Source organism: Pieris napi, chromosome 3 (assembly GCF_905475465.1).
Source record: "Pieris napi chromosome 3, ilPieNapi1.2, whole genome shotgun sequence".
NCBI classification, from domain to species: domain Eukaryota; kingdom Metazoa; phylum Arthropoda; class Insecta; order Lepidoptera; family Pieridae; genus Pieris; species Pieris napi.
In genome coordinates this window covers 4629649-4651253 of record NC_062236.1, presented here as the reverse complement: position 1 = coordinate 4651253, position 21605 = coordinate 4629649, and the positions used below count along the sequence as shown (strand labels likewise).

Below are 21605 nucleotides of genomic sequence, written 5' to 3'. Positions count from 1 at the left end.
CACAAAGGAGAATATTGAAAAACATTTCAATCTAGATATTTTGGTGGTCGGGCACGTAATGGAACAGTAGACAAGCCCATGTTGACAAAAATATCTATTAAAATTTTCATCCGTGTTTAACTTTTTTTCATACTATCATGAGTGCTTATAAACTTTTTAAATTTTCTTTTCTTTTTTCTTTAAAATTTATAACAAAATAAGTGTAAAAAAAATATAATGAAATTGTATTTGAAACAGAACACAGAAATATACATGCATAGTTAGAATACATCTTACCTTGGAACAAACAAATCCAGAATTGCGCATTGTTCTATTACTCAAACGAAATTTATTGAATATTTTTCAAAACACATTTATTCTCGTATCTCTCGTATAGAGTGTAAAAACGACTGTCAAATGTATTCATTTTATTATTATTATATACTAGCTGGCCTGGCGAACATCGTAGCGCCTAACAGTCGATTCTTTATTTTTTTTTATACTTATTCTGCTATTCGGGACACCGGTCTAGCTAAGATAAAAAAAAAGAAAGTTGATAAGACAACAAATACATTATGTCAAAAAATAAAAATTTACCTTCCCGGAACCCCTCCACTAACACTTGAACTTTATGATATGGTATTAAAGTTCAAATTGACTTTTAAGTATTATTATGAATATGATGTATGGGAATATAGAAAAGTGTTGTTTTTCAACTTTTTCACTCAATTTTTTTAATTTTTCTCTCCGTAAGAACCATTCTCGTACTTTAAAGAATATTATAAAAAAATAATTGGCCAAATCGGTCAAGCCGTTTTCATGTTATGTCATGACAACAGAAAACGGGTTTCATTTTTATATTTATAGATTTTTCAAAACACATTTATTCTCGTACCTCTCGTATAGAGTGTAAAAACGACTGTCAAATGAATTCAATTTATTATTATTATATATTACGCAGTTCCACAGATTATATTACATTATCATTAAATGTAACCAATTTTTGGACCTAATTTTACCAAATTAATGTTTTTCTATCCTATCCTATGGGATAGGAAGTACTGGAAACAGCTGGAGGAGGCCTTTGTGCCACAAAGGCAAGTTGTACAAGAGGACAGCTGTGCAACAAAACCTCATCTTAAAGAACTTTTTATATACATTTATATTTTGTAAACTTTCTCTTGTATTAGTTAAAATAAAGGCTTTGAAATTGAAATTGAATGTTTTCCTGACCAGCCCTGCGATTCTGTAACTCACTTCACGAACTCACATAGCGGTTTTCGCATCGGCGGTCGCTATCAAATCAGTCGTGAAGCAGTCATTTTATGATTTGGCATCCTGAAAAGGTGGGAGCTTGTAGTTTATTGTTTATCAGAATGCCAAATCATAAAATGACTGCTTCACGACTGATTTGAGAGCGACCGCCGATGCGAAAACCGCTGTGTGAGTTCGTGAAGTGAGTTACAGAATCGCAGGGCAGGACACTGTCAAGCGGGCGAGTATATATTATTCAGTCGTCTTTTTATAGTCAAAGAAGTTATATCTGAATGTACTTGGATTATATCCAGTACTTCCTTCTTCACTTTACCCAAAATTAATTCCTCATTTAATGTATTCAAATTCAATCCTTACCAGCTGTCTGTATCCTGACATTACATTGACACATGATGCCACTTCGCATAACAAAGACTCAAACACGAAACCTACCTGTTTACGGGATCACTTGACATTATATTCTATATATTAAGCATAGTAGAGCTACCAGTGAAACATTTACAAATATAATCTTATATATAAAATTCTCGTGTCACAATGTTAGTTACCATACTCCTCCGAAACGGCTTGACCGATTTTTATCAAATTCTATATGCATATTCAGTAGGTCTGAGAATCGGCTACTATTTATTTTCCATACCCCTAAGTGATAAGGGTTGTCCACCCCTAACATTTTATTTTTATTTTTTGGACGAAATTTTATTTTTTTTATAATGTGCCATACAAAAATACAACCCTTAATTTTCACCCCTCTAAGGTAAACCCCTATTTTTATTACAACAAATAACACAATATTTAAAAATTACAGGGGATGCAACGGGCGGCCTTATCGCTAATAAGCGATCTCTTCCAGGCAACCCTAGTAAAAGAAAAATGTTAAGTGCAAGAAGTGCAGAACCAAATGTTATATAAAAAAAAACATATAGAACCTTAATCTAAAGTAATACGAAAAAAATTTAATTAATAACAAACTAAAAACTAAAAAGCTAATCTTACAGATTCATGAACAGCGAATAGCGATGCAATACAAAAGTAAAGGAAACACAAGAATTACACTAGTCACGATTGATATATAGCGGTGATATTAATATGTTTGATTTAAGTTATGGCGATTCAAGCCTTTTTGATTGTTCGTAAATTTTATAAGAGCAGTAAGTATGTACCTACATTTCATTTATCTTAACGCCTCTGCCCATTCAAGGGAAATCAACTAATATATAATCGGCAAAGGTGGCGTGTTTTTCCTGCTGATCTTAAGCTTGGGAACAGTTTCTTACCAGTTATTCTCTGGTAGTAAATTTAAATTGAGACCTTCCATTTTCAAAATATTGACGTTCATACTTGTACGTAGGAATTAATAAATGTTGATTTAATTTGATTTGAAGGCCACAGCTCGCTTTACGTAATAATCAAAATTGGTTCTGCTGTTTAAGTATGTTATAAATAAAACACAATAATGTTGCAAACTCTTTATTTCAGCCCAATGGTCCGCTTACAATACAATTGACAGGTTCTAGTTATTTGAAATTTCTTTATTGAAATATCCCCAAAAATGTATCTATACTCTGACTAAACACAATTTAATGCGAACCAAGTAATTTAATTTATTAACTATACCAAGCTTTGAATAACATTATCTAAGTAAAGCGAAAAGCTTCACGTGCTAAATATTTACATCTTCGACAATAGCATCTTTTCTATGCACTAATCCCTACTGTAGTGTCACCATAAGCTTTAAAGCTGGACTTAGCATTATTTAAAATGCCTGAATAGATTAACAAAAGTCCTGCTATAAAGCGCATGGTATCAACGATAATTTTCCCTAGCTCCACAGATTATATTATAGAAATTCTACATGATAGAGTAATACGATGTTTCTGACGACTTCCAGGATTTAGCTCTTAGGAAACTCTTTGTCTTGGTTCAAGGAAGCTTGAGACAAGACAAAGCTCATATTCTATTTACGGAACACAGATACGAGTATGTTTATGTTTATCGTATTATTCAATATTTGGAATAATGTTTGATCCTTCTTCAATCTGTGGAGCTAAGTAAAAATTGACTAGACATTTTAGAATACTCAATTGTTTATATATCAGTCTATAATAATACTTTATGATCTTGTACTATAATAACAATTACTAGTTTATATGTACTTTTACACAATTAAATACTAAATTAATTACGATATGTTGTCGCAGGCATATTGCGCCTCTTTAAAGAAACAAATTTATTTACAGTGTTACGATTATAAAAGTTAATTAAACCAGCTATAATTAAATATAATTTTTATCTTTAATTTCTTCTTGACGATGTTATATTTTCATATTTCACTGTTAATTTATTTCGCATTGTGTTAACATACGTTTAAAGGAATTCACAAATGACAAATAAATACGTGGATATTGGCCAAAATACTGAACAGACTTTGAACACTTTAGAAGAGAAAATTCTTAAATATTCTATTGATTCCTCAATGCTTTTTTAATTTGTTCTAATCTAAGTAAATTTTTAATGTCATGTATGACAATAGCTGAATGAATAAATGATAAGGTCTTAGTACTTAAATATTGTACATACAACATACTCTCAATCGTTTTTTATCATACACATAATATTAAGTAAACAGGGAAATATCCTTTTATTTCTCTATAGTTTGAACGTAATCTCGTAATCCATTATAAAAGTAATTAATTCAGAATTCATGTTTTTCGACATCAAAGAACATTATATTATGCCACAAATTCTAAGACATTGTATCTATGACGAGTATTGAGATCAAAAAGACGAACGTAAACTGATCCCTCGAGATGGCTCGGTTGTAGTCTTGTAATCTGAAATCTAACAATATTTCTTCTATAGATATTCTTTAAATAACTCTTTACAAAATATAATTAATTAGATGTACGCTTTTCTTAATCCTGTTCAAATTAATTAATGCTGGTATTTTTTATTATCCTTAAAGATTAGAAGTCATGTTCCTCGATCCTATCTTAAAATGTTAAAAGAAATCGGGATGAATAAATTTATTTGAGATTTATGTATGTAGCTTATATCTACGATATAATCAATACATAGCCTACATGAAATAAGTATATAATTTAGCTTTGTGTCAGCATTTTCAATATAAAAATTAAAAGATGTTAGTTTTATTTATTGGTAAGTAATGTTTACATGAAATCATACATTATCCAACTTTACACTTTTACAGCTGTACTTAGAGTTATCCATAAAAAGAACGATGTAGGTAACGAAATTTAACGCCAATGAATTTTACTTCAGATTGCATCTATGGATAACTCATCTAGCGATAAGGGATTAAAAATATATCGCTCTCCCGATTATGTTAATCAGAACGGCCGTCTGATGGCGTCGTGCATCTCGTTCGTATTATAATATTAAGTTTGTACAAAAATTTAAAAAACATCCTTAAACGTAACGTTGTATCAATAAAAGAGCCTGGGTACAAAGGTTTCTTCATCGCTAAAGTCAATTGAACGTAAAATATCGTAAAACAACTACTTCGGTAATTAAACAAGTGAAACTATTTTTACCTTGAGTACCAAATGGAGTACTTTCCGATGCCTTGTCCATCATGATGTTTAACCTTTGTATAACTGTTGACAACATTTATTAAATTAATTCATAAATTCATAAATAATTCGCCAATGATAGAAATAGTCAGAGCTCAGAATTCCCGGCGAAACAATAATTGTTTTAGCTAGGTACAGCGTTCTGTTCTATATAATATGCTTTAAAAATATATTTAGACTGTTAAAGTTTAATGAGATTAGGATATATATATTATATATATTTATTAGTTGTATAATTATTACATAAAATACTAAGCCAAATATAACCATATACATTATACATAGTTTAAACAGCTTCAGTAGGATTTAATCATTAATTCTTACCATTTTTATTTTCCAAAGCGGGTGGAGGCATTGCTGCAAAATTAAAAATATGGTATTAATTGAAAATTTCAATATATTGCGATGAAATGCATATATGTAACGATCAATTTTATACATACGATATAATTTTATGGTTCCTTCGGTATCTCCAAGTGAATTTTTGGAGACGCATTTATAGGCCCCGTAGTCACTAGTCTTGATTCTTCTGAGAGGTAATCTCAGTATAGAGCGGTAGGTGCCCGCTATCCTCTGCGGCTCTAAGCTGCCACCTATAACCGTTACTTTTACTTTCATTACTTGTTTCATAATAATATGGCAACTCTTTAAGAAGTTCTGACAAGTTTACCTACTAATTGTACTAAGGCGAAGTGCATTTCGATTGAGAAAACAATTGTAAAGTTTTTTTATGTTACAGGAGGCAAACGGGCTGGAGGCTCATCTGATGTTAAGTAACTCCGCCGCCCATGGACACTCAACATAATTCATATTATATATTTAAGCAATTGTTTTGTTGATCGCGTTAATCTCAGATAATTTTTATACCAAAGGTAGAAAATCTGTAGAAAAAGGCTAGTTATACCACGTTATACCCGAAATAACCGGGTAGAACTGTGTGGATACTCCACACGTAGTATGATACTATCTTACTAAGTTTGACTTAACAGCTACGACTACTCATGTCGTATACATAATTGGCTACATTTTACTATTTCCTTAATGACGATATGCCTATAACTAAGCAGCCTTGCGATTCTGTAACTCTCTTTTCGGACTCACACAGCGGTTTTCGCAGCGGCGGTCGCGCTCATATCAGTCTTGAAGTAGTCATTTTATGATTTGGCATTCTGATAAGGAGGAAGCTTGTAGTTTATTGTTTACAGAATCGCAAGGCAGAAGAAGTAAGTCAAAGTATCGTGCGACTTATTTCTTAAAAAAAGGAAAAAATATGTTGTATTATTTTTCAGTCCAAGGAGAAATATATAAAGTTATAAGTGCAATTGTGCCAAAAATACAAGTCAAATTTCTTTCAATTAATTTGTCGGTAGAATAGTTGTGGTTTATGATACATATTGAGGTTTAAAGGTACAGTGACCCAGATTCACACATCACAACATTATCTACCCGCATCTCATACATTATCGCGATAAGCATTACTGCATTTCGAATGTCATGCAATACACTTTGAAAATCTGTTCATTGTTAATATTACTTTACTAAGTACTTTGACACGCCACTAACATACTTTGTTCTTGGGGATATTACTGAGCGTTATTGGTGTATATCGTGAACAACAGGATCAAGGATTTTTTACATCTTTCTTTCATATTATATTTATGCTGACAACGTTAATCATACTAATTGTTGCCTTTCTTTGAGAGGTTTTTACTTTTATATAATATTAGATAATTAATGTAAATGTCTAGCTAAAGCACTTTCTTTGACGTAATTTAATAAAAACATTAGAAACTGAGACGTTTTGCACCTTTAAATAGTGAATAAACAAATCAGTCTTACACCAAGAAACTAATTGTCTGAAACTACTGACTACCTTCCTACTACAAAATAATTCATGAATCAGACCCTGAAATACCTATCCAAATTTGGAACTTCATACATAAACAACTGTTCTAATTCAGTAATACCTGCATACAGCATAGGTTTGTTCTATGAGAAACATTTATAAAACGAAAATCTTACCAATAGGAACAATTTCACCGTCTTCACGACTCCAGTAGCTGACGGGTTTGGGATAGGCTTCCGTTTCGCACTCCAGTACTAAATCAGTGCCAAGCGCTGCGCCAACTAACTGGTTCCGTATTGTTATCACCGGTGGAACTGACAAACAGGAAAATATGAGGTAAACGACCAAGTTAGATTCAAGCTTTTAAAATACCCTATTTTAAATATAAAAGGGATAAAGTATATATAACATAACTATCTATCAATACTTACTAACCATCAGATATATATACATCATACAATTGTTAACAGGCAAAACACAAGCTATTTATATATTGATAGGATTATCTGGAATTATAAAATAGATATCACGAATCGTATAGGTATATGTAGAATATATGATTGTGACAAATTTAAATTATACCTATATAAATGTATATAAAAGATCTCAGTAACAATGTCTTAATGTTAAGCACTCGAAACATCATGTTACGTTACTTAAGTAAGTAATGATTAATTCAAATTATTTCATTTATTTAGTAAGCTTGCAATACGTGATTATTCGTTATTACCTTCTTAAAAAATAAAACAAAATTGAATTTGTTCGGATACTTAAAACTCGATTTTCATGGTTTTTGATTTGTTGTATTTGTCTTCGTTCATGTTCATGGGTTAATTTATAAAAACATCTGAAATCTTTCGTCATAAATATAAATGTTATTAATTTTCTACTCACATTCAACGGTGAGCATTATTCTTTTGCTTACAGACGGCGGTACACCGTTCGAGGCTATGCATAAATATGGCCCCGCGTTCTGCCTGCTCACACGACTAATATTTAATACGGGGCCCTCCAACGACGTCACTGCAACATTATATAGCTTCAAATATGCATAGTTGCATAGTTGTTAACGAATAGCCTTACACTGGATTTGGTTCCAAACAATCACTGTTTCGACTAATTCGACTAATTCTTAAAAGGCCGGCAATGCACTGGTATAGAAGGATTACCATCTTGCCTTAAACATATAACAATAAGACATGTGTTTACCCCATTCCACATTGAAGGATTATGGGAGTTCAAACAACACCGAGGCGTTACGGTTTTAACAACTTGTTGGTTCCTTTTTGACAGATTGCATACATTTGAGTTTGTTGTGGGACGCCAAACTATTATGACAACAAAAGCCACATTCGACCTCACGTACGTAAATTGTTTAATTTTAACTAAATCGTTCCGATCTAAAATAACTGTTGCAAACTTTAGTAGTACGACGCGGTTGTAGTTATAAGATTACTCTGTAGTAGATACATATATAACAAATATTTGAATTTCGAACATCTAAAGAATTGCGGTACACGCTTTTACGTATTAACTGTTATGAATATATAGTTTACTATATGAATATTTATACTCAGATAATCTGTGACTTTGACAGACGCTTTTCGCGCCAATTAGGTAAGACTATATTTGTCTTCAAACTTCCATCTATGAGTTCAAACGACATTTCTTATAAACTTAAAATGTTACAGACAAATATAAACGTGAATCCATTTGAACCATTCTATAAATAGTCAATTAACAAATATGTAGACTATTTGTAGCATTACCTTGTGAGCCATTAGCCAAAGGGATAGTTTTGGAATGTTCTCTCCGCCAGTTTATCTGTGGTTGAGGGGAACCAGTTGCCGCGCATGTCAGACTTATCGAAGCTCCTTCTCGAACTGTTTGGTCTGTGCTCGTCCCGCGATCCACTATATCAGGTGGTACTAGGAAGAAATGTAAGTAACATTGATATAATATCTCCTGATAATACTGAATCTCCATCTTTCTTTAAAGAGTATACACGTTAAAGGAAGAGGTGTTTTTTATTTTACACGCAACACTTTTATGAGACTTATTATTCTAGAAACCTTATATTATTCTAGTTCTTTGACATTAGCATACTATTTAGTCAAAGCTAGTATCTTAAAGCATGTATTTACATGGCATTAGTCTTCACCATATTGTACTAACAAATTCGGTTAATTATATTAAGTATACGCATATTTGAAACCTTAATATGTTGTTCACAAGGTATTATCATTCTAAATATAATAGTTCCATTTATCTACGTATACGTGTAGTGTACATAGAAAGTCTTTTTTTAAGCACAGATCAGATATCACGTAAATAAACTCAATAAAGGTTTACTTTGAATTTATACATTAATATCTAAATCCTCATTCAATTCAGCTAAGAACTAACTGAAAAACTTAAAACATCTAAGCATTTTTAGACCTTTTACCTTATAAATTGGCATTAGTTAAAAACAAAATCTCACCGACAATATCCAAATATCCAAGTTGACTTTTCATGGGGTCTGTATTAATTTGACACATGTACCATCCCCTGTCGGTCTCTCTAAGTTCCCGGATGTGTAGGAACCAGGTTCTATGGTCACTGTGGGTCACACCCACTCGCCTACTTCGTGATATCACGTGGGTGTGAATTGTCAGGATCGTTTGGGTGTCCACACGAAGCCATGCTACCTATTTACGAAAGAGATATTAAATATAGAAAAATTTCACCAAAGGCTTGTCAATAGCTTGCGTATTAAAGAATTAGACGGACAAGCGTTTGTCCCATAAGCCAATAGATCATTTGAGAACTTTTGCTATTTATTTTGAAATTGAAAACCTTCATGGATTTTTAAATAAATTTTCCCGCAAACTATAGTATAATCCCTAGTATATGTAAGCAAAATTAATTGGCCTTAAAACCTTCGTGTATATTCATCAAATGATATCGCATACATTACAGCAAGGTCGTGAAAGAAGTAACGTAACTTGGTTATAAATGTCATTAATTTTTGTGCTACATATTTTATCTATTAATTTTAAAATAATAATTATATGGAACTGTCAAACCAAACATATACAATATCAATTAAAATTGTTAAAATCATTCCATGTAAAAAATTATATGAACAAATACAAGATAAGAAGATATTATTCAATTATATAATTAATTAAGTAAGCTCGATACGCTTTTGTAGCTTATACAATAGACTTAAGAAAAGCTCAATAGACTTACCCTTTATTATATAAATCAGTGTAATTTTATTCTTGTAGGTAAGGTACTCTCATTTAGTAAATAAAAGTCTCTTTTTCTGATAAATTGTGTTTACAGTTTTATATTTGATTACTTTTATGGTAAGAGTAAGAGAAAAATGGAGCGACAAAGTATTAAACTGGTGCCCAATGTACAATAAACGCAAAAGAAGAAGACTATTTAGAAGGATGGATAGACCAGATTAAGGAAACAGCAGTTGGTGCATGGTAGAGAGTGACACAGTGCAGACAGAGATGACGGGATTTGGAGGAGGCCTTAGCTACAAAAACTCACACAGATACCTAAGAATGAATGAGATATTTATAGAATACTAAAGATCTTTCCTGGCTTCGCATGGCAGGTCAATGGAAAAATAATATACATAACGGATGGCTCAGACTAGGAATCGAACCCAGATCGTTTGGTTGCGCGCCAGAAGCTCTTCTAGTTAAGCTATTCGAGACTCCCCCTTAAGTAACCAGCTGTGTAATTGCAGTATAGATAAATAACTATGATGCCGACTGCAACGCCATCTGCCGGGCTGATTTGTGAATCTGCCAGGGCGCCACCCAAACGCATACAAAAAAATCATTCAAAGCGGTCTAGCCGTTTCAAAGTTCAGTGACATACACACGTTCAGTAGAATTATTTATAAGTTACATATTTAAATGTAAAGTATCTCAAATAAAAGGTTTTTATTATTATTACTACTCAGTATGAATAAATAGTTTTCTCTTCATTGATACGAATACCTATACACACGATTATATATCAATGGTAGGTATTGTTAAAATGTTATCATTACTGAAGTCAGCTATTTTCTAAATACCTACTCAGAAGCGCCAAAATTTTCCTTAAAAGTTATAATGACAGATAAGAAAGCTTTGTAATTTCGCATAGCTTCAGCATCTTTCCGAAGTCAACAGTGCTCAAGTTGCAAGTAGTTTGTATGCACATAATCTGTATACTTTAGTGTTCAACACGTTGTTTAAAACCTCGTCGCGAGTGATTCCAGAGGGTGTAGTTTGAGTACTTTAACAATATGCAGAATCTTAAGTGCTTTTATTGGACAAAGCTGCAGCTTAAGTCTCTTCGGTTTGGAACAACTTTATATTAAAAATATGACAATTTTAGTGTAACTGAAATTGACTGAAAAAAATGGATACTGAAGGGTTGACTCCAGCACAGAGTTGGCAGACTAGAACCGTCAGCTTGACCCATACATTACTCCGAGTGCAGAGATTATTTATATATCTTTCAGTTGACTTACTTTGCATGGTTTCTTTAGTAGTTATGTTTGATAAAAAATATGTTAAATGAAATATAAGAAACTGGATAATTAAGACATTACGCAAACTAGCGATTATTACGATACTTCATTTATATTACAACTAATATTAAATACGACTCAATGTATTCAAACTTGAAGAGTTTTAATTTAAATATATTATATCAGTATCGAACATCGCTGGAAGAATTTGGAGGATACCTTCACTCCGTCGGAGGTCGAGTACGAGTTAAACATAACGACATCAACTAAATGTAATTTAATTTAGTTCTTTTATTTTTATTAGTTAAACAACTGAACTTACGTTAATTAAATTAAGTTAAAATATGCGCCTAGGCAACCCAATATCCCTTGTCTTATTTCTTAACATATAGTATATATACGTACACATAAATAAAATAAATAAATAAAAATGTGTTTATTCATTAAAGTACATATGCATTACAATGTGTAAGATTTGGGAACCCTTTTAAGTAAAAAAATACCTATGTCAGGGTTCCCAGCTCTTCCATAACAAACTTAAAATAAATTTATATATAATTACATCTTTCATTTAATGTATTTTTGTTTTTGATTTTTCAACACGCCTGAGTGCATGAGTGAGTGTGTGGGTGTAAGTGTGTGGGAACAAATGTGTGAGTGAGTGAGTGAGTGAGTAAGTGAGTGAATAAGTTCGAATGAATAAAGTGTGTAGCTACATATTAGGTCTCAGAAGCATCTCTAACACTGTGTAAGGTGTGTTCATAAGCCAGTCGTATTTTTAGATGGTAGACGGTGATCGGGTAGATATTAAGATATTAATTATTTATATTTCAATAAAAATTGCAAAGACGAGACATTCGATATATAATAACAGGAACTATAGTACTGACAACAATATTCGAAATATCTTTCATACAGAAATGAAACAATATATTTCAATACTCCGTATTCTTTAAGTATGACGACAATACTTACAGTTATTGGTTTGAACCAATGTACCTTTAAACCGTTTGAAATGTTTCGTAACAGAAAATATTGGTCTGTAGATACTAGTACTGTTTTATAGAAGTTTTTTGACCGTGTCAGGTCAGTCTGATGATGTCATAAATTTACATGACATGTACGTAATAATGTCATATGATTGATTGATTGTTATATTTATCTCTTAACCTAAATTTTCCATATCCCTATAAATTGCTCAAATAATATAAAAGAATGTCAAACCGTTCATATTTCCTATTACAATAACACAGTATTTTCACATCTCATGCATTATTTATAACTTTCCGTATTTCAAAATATATAACGTTCATAGCGTAAATCTATCATAATATCATCTTACTCACTTATTACTTTAATTATAACTATGTTAAAGAAATTCATTTAAACGTTTCTTTTACCTTCACGCAAAGGTTTATCGTTTTCCATTCCTTTATCCATGTAATTATAATTACCTTTCCCAATACAAAAACGAAAGAATAGTCGTAAATGCCTGAACTTTCATTACAAAGTCTGACAATTGTAGCGTAATTTCCCAAACACAAAGCCATTACTATAACTACAAGGGAGATAAAAGCATAGTGTGCACCTTGTACGTGGAGAGGTTATGCACGGCGCACGCGAGCACTGCCTCGCGACCCAATGGCGCGGTCACGTTCTCTATCGGCCCGCTGAAACCAGGCTCGTCTGCAACAAACATTTTAAAAATATATTTTCTGAACATTTCAATACAAATTTAAAAGTTACGGAACGTTCTACGATGTTCTACAAAGAATACGTTAAATTTTAAATGTTATCATTTTTGAAGAACATATAACAGTAATCTATCTAAATTTGAATATTCTAATTAGATTCTATAAAACGTATTTTAAACATAAAATATTTAATTTAAAGTAAAAAAAATATGTTATACTCTCTCCGAGGAAACTGAATTACGTTAATTCTACAAAGTTTCTACAACTATGAAGTCCCTAGTACTACACTTTTACAACCATAATAGTTTTGAAACCATTTAGAAAAAAAAACCGCTTGACGATAAGTATTTTTATTCTTCTGGATATCCATTATTTGAAATTAACTAGCTACGTGCTACGCCTCGTAGCTCACGTATTGTAGCTATCGCTATTGTAGCATGGTCGTGTAGCACGTTAGCGTGTGCTTGCTAAGTTATATAACTTAATGAGCTAAATGTATTTGGAATAATCTAAAGTCGCGCGTACCTATTCACAGTAGTATTTAGACGACTCATTGGTCTAGTGGTTAGTACCCCTGACTGCGAATCAATGGGTCCCGGGTTCGATCCCCGGCTGAGACGAACATCGATGTGATGAGCATTTGGTGTTGTGCTTAGGTCTTGGGTGTTTCGTATTTTGTATACAAAATCTGTTATAGCGACTACTCATATTTGGTCGTAAAAATCGATAGTCGTAACAGCCGATGGCGTTTTATTAAGTACCTAATACAAATAGAATTCAGCCGGGACCTTTGATTTTGGTGTAATATAACCGGTATGTTGAACTAAACGATGTCGTCGTAAAAGGTTTTGACTGTAATGTACAAATAATAATAGCTGTTACCAAGGATTTTATTTGTGGTGAAATAAATTCCACGGCATATATATGCGGCCTTCATCAAAAAATTTGCATTGCGTTTTTATTTTATCATAATTCGCAAGATTAAACTCACTTTCAGCTTTCTATGCCTTTTTCCTTACGATACTTTCTTTCGCCTTTGAGAAAGTGTCAATAGTTCACAAGAAAACTACGTATCAGTCAAACGCTCCACGTCTAGTTCGAAAGTCGCACTTCTCTCATGATAAATTTATATTTCTGTTATCAATAACATAAGTGTTATAGAAGTTTAATTATGTTAAGTTGACCCAAAACCCCTGAAGATTACTCGCGCAAACGTTCTCGAAATCAATTACGCAAACAGTATCGTTACAAAGTTGGAGATAATAAACAATACAAAGTAAAAACAATAACAAAACTCCCAGGATCCTAGGTAAACTTAGAATTAGAATTTAATATTGAATCTATTCGTGGCTGAAAGGTTAAGCTATCTAAAGCACCGCCCTTTTTCATTTAAAAATAGTTAAATGCACTCAGGTCCTATTTCAGGAATTAAATCTAGTTTTAAAATACATTGTTTTATATGCAGTTTGACAATTGTGTGAGTATTTTAAAATCCATGATATTAAATGTGAATCAGATTGTAGTTAAGTCACAAGAACCTATATATAACACTTGTATTCATTTTCAAATCTATTTGATTTCAGCATGTAACAAATTATATAGAAGTCAAGTTATTTCTTAGAAATGGAATGACTATCAAAAGAAAACATTAATTTAAACTAACCAAGAAGAAATCACAGGACATTCAAAACAAATATAACTAGTTTTTACAAACTAATTAATTCTTTTAATTTAGCAAATAGTATTTAACCTTGAACAAGGATTATATACTATTTGTATAGGACTGGGGGCAGCGAGCAGGAGGCTCATCTGATGTTAAGTGACACCGCCCATGCACACTCAATGCCAGGCGCGCGAATGCGTTGCTGGCCTTTTAAGAATTGGTACGCTCTTTTCTTAAAGAACCCTAAGTCGAATTGGTTCGGAAATAATTCAGTGGGCCGCTGGTTCCACATAGTGGTGGTGCGCGGCAAAAACTGCCTTTAAAAACGCTCAGTTGTGGAACGACGGAAGTTGAGGTGATACAGATGGAATTTCGTATTCTGCCTCGACGTCCGATGATGAAACTCACCTGCAGGTATCCGGTATTAATTCGAACAACTACTCTGAACACTCTCCATGGTATAAACTTGGTTAGTATAAATTAATATTTATATTTTTTTTAATAATAATTTAGACTAACCAACTAGAAATCACATGTCATTCAAAACAAATACAAGATTTTACAAACTAACTAACTAATAATATTATAATACTAAATAATAATATAATATAATTTAATTTAGCAAATTAAAGGGCGAAAATATGAAATCAGATATTTATTAAAGCTATTTTTATAAGCAAAACAATAAATATTACTCCCTTAAAAATAAAATCAAGGAACCCGACACGAAATGTATGTTCTCTATGCCAATTATAATATGTTTACCTTATATTATTAATTATAATAATATAGGTTATATAAATCATATAATGATTTGGTTGAACACCCTCTATTCTGTAAATCATTTAAGTATTTTATTCAAGCAGCTTGCATGTAATATATCTAGGCTAATACAAAACCCTAATTTTCTCGATTTTAGGGTATGCCCTTGCGTTAAGCATTAACCAGTTGATTACCCAGCTAGCGGTATTATTGCCAAACACTTTCAAATAACGGGCTGATTAAATTAGCTGCATGGCACGCGATACCAAATTATAAATGAATTGAGGTCAAAATATATCAGATGTATTGAAAAATCTTTGACATAATTAGGTGGTCGTAAGAAAAACTAATTAAGCAATGTAATATTAGAAATAAGCTATTTATGTTAGGCCTGATGTTTCGATAGGACGATCCTAAACGTTACGAGAATTAGAAAATAACAATGGAAATTAATTAATAACGTGAAGAGAAATCAATATTCGTGTGATTGCAGTCTAGCAATCGCGATATTAGTGCTACTAATACTGTAGACCACTTATTAATCACTATATTAATTTATAAGTAACACAATAATCTTTAGAAATCTTTTAATTGGCATTAACTATATATTTGATTGTATGTAGCTGCTGTTCATAATTAAAACATATAAATATAGGACGATAACACAAATATATATATATCTTAATTTTACGCAGATATAACATAGTATTTTCAAATTCAAATTCCTTCTGCCAAAACCAACCTAGGAGTTCAGGCACCTCTCGTTCGAATTCTTCACGATTTTAACGGATTGAACACATCTCATCCGGAGCAGCCCTGCGAGAGCGACCGCCGATGCGAAAACCGCTGTGTGAGTTCGAAAAGTGAGTTACAGAATCGCAGGGCTGGATATATTCAGTAGTGGGCTGATAGGTTTTAGAGAAAGCATTGTGGGGGCCTATCTCGAACCTAATTTCACTGTTTTGCTGATGATTTTTCTTTTTTCTCTGCTTTAAGTGCCAACAATTTTTTTTCTAATTTTATTGTGTGCTTGTATTATCTTGTATATGTTTTAATTGTATTTTTTAATTCCTAATTTTTGTTGTGAAACTTATGTTTACTTTAATTGACACACATTTTAGATGTAAGATTTTGTAAATTAATTAGTAGATTTAGTACTGTGTGTGATGTCGTAAGCTTAATAACGAAATAAAATAAAAATAATCGAAATTCGGTTTAATATACACGTTTTGGTTATAAATTAAAATATTAACTAAAACTAAACCGTTTTAGTAACAAATTCGTTGTCTATGAGATGACCTCAGGATGAGAGAAGTTGGTTTATGTAACACGTAGAAGTGGGTATATAAAGTCGCAATAATACTGTAAAACCAGAAAATGTTAAACCTACGTGGTTAGATTGGACAAACGCCGTTTAATCCAAGATTACCTATTATACCGCAATGAAAAAATAATTCGCACGAAAATTTATATATCATGAGGAAAGGTAAGCGGTAAACATTTACGTTGCCAATATTTACTCTGCCGGGAATCGGAATATTGAAATGTGGCTTAATACTGAACGACGTAATCTAGTGTTAAATTGTTAAATATATTTTATAGAGCTATAATAAATAATGATTTTATTTGGCGGGACATATTTAAAATCAAATAATTGATTTTATAAATTCTTCGTTGTTAGATGGAAGTTTTTATAGACAATGACAAACATCTTTCTAACATATTAGCATAATTTAATTATAAAGAATGTGTATATATTTGAGATGAATAGGCACTTTAGTAATATTTTTGAACTGAGGGACAAGGTGAGGATATGACTTTAAGGGTAACAAAGTAGCCATATATTTTTTTTCTTTAGAGGTAATACGTTTTATTTTTCAACAACATTAGTATAGATCGCGTGCATTGAAATAAAAAAAAGACTTACATAGTTAATGCATATGACTCAGAAATAATGACAAAGGAATCAAATTTCGAAATTTGATAAGAAATACCCAGCTATATTATGTTATTTTATTACTAATTAATAATAAGTCTTCTAATCTTACTGATACGATAACAAACCGTTAGAAACTTTAATTGACCTATATTATTGTCAATACCTATATAAGGTAGGAATAAAAATGAAAGAAGACCGTGAAGTGAAAGGATTTAATAAATAACACCTTATTACACACATCTACGTCACTTAAACTATTTACAATTAATATTACACCCGACATTGACACATTTGTTTAGTATTAATTGTTCCTACGTTATTGGTCATACAGATAAATTTTCACCGCAGACTTTCAATTGAAATTATGAATATTCTTAATTTTGTCAAACGTCAATTCTAAAGACTACTTTTTAACAGTTTAAATAAATCTTATCTTAGCATCTATTTAAAAAAGAATACTATAGAATAATCTTGTAATTACATAAATAAAAAAAAACTTTATTCATGACAAATTCATATATCGCAATTTCCCACACTAGGCAATCTCTGTGTTAAGCGTAACTAAATAACAATTAGTCCGTGGTACATGGTACATGTTAAAATAGTTTCTTGAGAAGAAGTAGGTATGGTGTTATATCTAATCAAACACTTATCTTATAAGTATGTATGAATGTGTGAATGGGTGTGTGTGCGCATGTATTTGAGAGTGTAGCTAAGAGTTGTTACAAGCGTGTACTGTGTCTGCATTAGACCGGGCAAACGTCGTTTTGCCATGTATATCATTTATAATAAAAAATAGGGGTTTATCGCAGAGGGGTGAAAGTTAGGGGTTGTATGTATTTTTTAATGCTGTATCATAAAAAAATAAAAAAATATCTAAAAATAAAAATAAAATATTTAGGGGTGGACTCTACCCTTAACATTTAGGGGGATGAAAAATAGATGTTGTCCGATTCTCAGACATACCCAATATGCACACAAAATTTCATGAGAATCGGTCGAGCTGTTTCGGAGGACAAATTATATATCTATATATATATAATGAAAATGGTCTTCGTTTGAGGCTCAATCACGCCTAAACCACTGATCGTATCGACATGAAACTACCACCATTCGATGCGAAATTTTTCCTAGATGGTTTATGGCTATTTATTTATTAAATTCCAACGTTCCTTCTCTTATGAAACTCTCTGTTCCTCGTTTTACTTTTATGAAAATTTATCCATACGGACTTCACCGCGAAAACATTCGGGGAGGCTTCTTAGAACCTCTAAACGTCAACATCTGTTAAAAACTCGATTTTCGAAATATTTCAATTTTCTTAGCGGGAAGTTAAAAAGAAGAATAATAAAAATATGAAAAAAAATAAAATAATGAAACATAAAATTTATTTTAATTCGTCCAGCAAAGCGGGCGCGAAACGGCTAGTTAGATATATAATAGAGATAATGACACGAAAACGGTATACAATATGTCAAAATTCTAATATGTTAATGAAGTGAATTTTGATAGGTTGTGAACGTTAATATAACGGTTTGTAGAGTTAAAACGTTGCTTGTTAGTTCCGGCGTTGTCACCGACAAATTGCAGGCCCGGAATTTCCGTGACACCTCTAATTGACTACCTTCTTTAGTGATATTAACGAAATATAGGTGTGATGATAACTGAATTTTATATTTTCAAACTGTCGGAAGCGCCATGAAAACATGTTTTATTAATAAATTATCCAGTATCCAGTATAGCCGATATTATATTAATACTTATCTTAGATTTTTGTATCTGTTTTATAATATTTTTTCTTTTAATGGTGCCAGATTTAAAAACGTATTAAATTTGATTTTAAAAACGTTGCCTTCCTTGCGAAGTTTCTGTTACCGTAGCATAGAAAGAAGAATCCTTTGGTTTGATCTGACCTCGGAGAAATTAAACTACCCACTAGGCTAGTTTTATAGCTCTACCCTAAATTACTATTTATAGAGAAGTATTCAATTTTCTAAGACGACCTGTTTTGTGGTTTAACATCTGTGTCTGTATTAACTCCTAATACTGTCACACGTTATGACTAAATAAAGCTGTTATCTATGAAAAGGTATTCAAGACAGCCAAACAATTTATATACTAATAAATAAGTACTATACTATTAATTATCGAGTCTTTATGGTTTAAGTATAAGTCATGCATATTATGCTTAGTAAAAAGCATCCAATCTTGAAGAAAACAAATTTGCTAAGACCTACCTTCAATGTTATAATTGACGTACATGGTATGACCTACAGACTTTCCTTCTAATGAAATGTAAGCTGCTTAAGTTGACATTGATCACTTTTATAAGTGTCTCGGGTTTTAGGCCTAATACCGTGCTAATCCTAAATACATAAGGTCATTTCTAGTGTAGCAAGAGAACTTTTGGTAAATATTCCGTATCGCGGCACCAGCAATTTTGAGGCTGATTTTTTTTACAGTCGCGTTATGATCTGTAAACATCATTATTATTGTTATGATGGCGCATGAAAAAAAATTCAATTTATTAAAAAAAAATCTTAATAAACTAAACGAACAATAATATAATAATATAAAATAATAATAGGTTTTTTGGATTTTTTACATACACTCTAGGGGTAGGGGCTGACTAGACCACGTGGATAGTGGAGTGCTCTGATTCGGTTTTGGGTACTTTTATGGAAATATGGAAATTTTGCGCCTTCATAACAACACTCGTTACGGTGATGAACTCATGACGAATTCATAAAAAAAGGCCTCTAAGCTGGTGCCGCGATACGGAATATTTACCGAACTTTTAAACTATTTGTCCAGTATTTATTAATTCCGTAATTATCAGAAAAGACTTTACTTACTAAGATATTTAAAAAAAAATTTTTTTAGTATCAAAAACTTTTGTAACAAACATTATTATAGTTTGTTTTCAGCTATATTTGTTATAATCGAAACGTTTATGAAATCTGCTATTGCGTATGGGTTTTATAATTATTCTTATTTGCTATCTCAAATGCGTATAATAACTAAATTTGCATTTGATAAAATGTAAATTCCTTTGACTCAGTCGCTGTTAATTTAATTCTTCTAATTGTAAAATAGTTTCGAAGAAATAAGACTTCGATTAATAGCTTAATGTTTCAATATATCTTATTTTGTGTGAGAGAAACAAATCGATGTAATTTATAATAGCGTCTAAGGAAAATTCTATTCAACAGTGTATAAAAGACCTTAAGCGAAATAAGAAAACAAAGTTTTTTAGCAAATACTAACGTGTTGTTGCATCCGTCGTGCTGGCTAGTAGCCAATCCAGAACTAGTAGAGACAATAACATATTCCCAATCTTCACTATACTCAAATTATAAGGAATGTTCATATTTACACTTTAAATCATATTATGACGAACGAAACTAAGCGATTTGTGAGATGTTCATTTTAACAAAGTTCCTAACTACGTACAAAATCACCCAATAAGTCTGGAAGCGAAAACAAAACACACTTTAAACGTTCTAACGTACACGCAATGAAGTGATTAAGTCACGCGGCGTTTAGATTTTAGAATACACGTGTTCCGTGAAAAGTTTGCGTTATGATTTCCGCTAGGCTGTACGACCACTCGGCTCGAAGGTTTATCGTGTACTAAACTAGGGATGGCAAGGACTGCATCGGCGCGGCGCGAAAGCCTGCCCCCTAACGCCGTCTCTTTCACCTGAAGCGTAATTTTGAAACGACATAAGAAAACCCTTTTTGTTGCGATTTGTATTATTATACGATTTATATTGCTCCAAGGGAATCCGAGATGCCTTTGATCAAAGTTTTAGTTATCCCTATGATTATGTAAGTGTTTCCACCACACCGTGATGAACTTCTTTTGTATTTCTAATTATGTATACAATAAATAAATAAATAATATACGTCATAAATAACGATTTTAATAACTTATATAGGCCCAACCGGTTTTGGCGTCGTGTCAGTATAGAGTTAATTATACAGCGGCAAACTATACGAACGATAAGATTTTATGTATTTATAAAAAATAATTGAATTCAGTACTCTTAAAAAACTTATTGACGCATACAAACTGAACTACATAATATGTAAGGTGCCATATTTATAAGGTATATGACTTATGACTATATACGTATTTTAAGTCAATTTTTAAATTAAGAACACCGAGCATCGAGTAACTCCTTTACGGTAAAGGCGGTTGTTAGAAGGCTTCTCTCCTATATTTGTTTGCTTTAGGTTTGCGGTTGTAATAGACACCGTTCGCACGTGGACTAACTATTTTCTTCAAACACAATTGTTAGTGAGAAACCTTTTAAAAACACAAGGGAC

The 21605-nt window shown here is 31.9% G+C and overlaps 1 protein-coding gene across 2 annotated transcripts in view; it reads right to left on the bottom strand.

Annotated features, from left to right (window-relative positions):
* Positions 1-3865: 3865 nt before the first annotated feature.
* Positions 3866-21605, bottom strand: part of LOC125063562 (lachesin-like) — a 76945-nt gene continuing 59205 nt past the window's right edge. Inside the window, exons 1-10 of one of the 2 annotated variants that reach the window (XM_047670066.1) lie at positions 20541-20918; positions 12804-12901; positions 9176-9383; positions 8463-8621; positions 7588-7716; positions 6870-7007; positions 5291-5440; positions 5172-5204; positions 4809-4871; positions 3866-4095 (exon numbers count right to left, since the gene is read on the bottom strand). In XM_047670066.1, the coding sequence (XP_047526022.1) occupies positions 4001-4095; positions 4809-4871; positions 5172-5204; positions 5291-5440; positions 6870-7007; positions 7588-7716; positions 8463-8621; positions 9176-9383; positions 12804-12901; positions 20541-20643 (1176 nt within the window). In that variant the 5' untranslated portion in view covers positions 20644-20918 and the 3' untranslated portion in view covers positions 3866-4000. Of the gene's footprint in view, positions 4096-4808; positions 4872-5171; positions 5205-5290; positions 5441-6869; positions 7008-7587; positions 7717-8462; positions 8622-9175; positions 9384-12803; positions 12902-20540; positions 20919-21605 lie in introns of those variants that run through there. The other variant, XM_047670067.1, reaches the window with a different exon arrangement.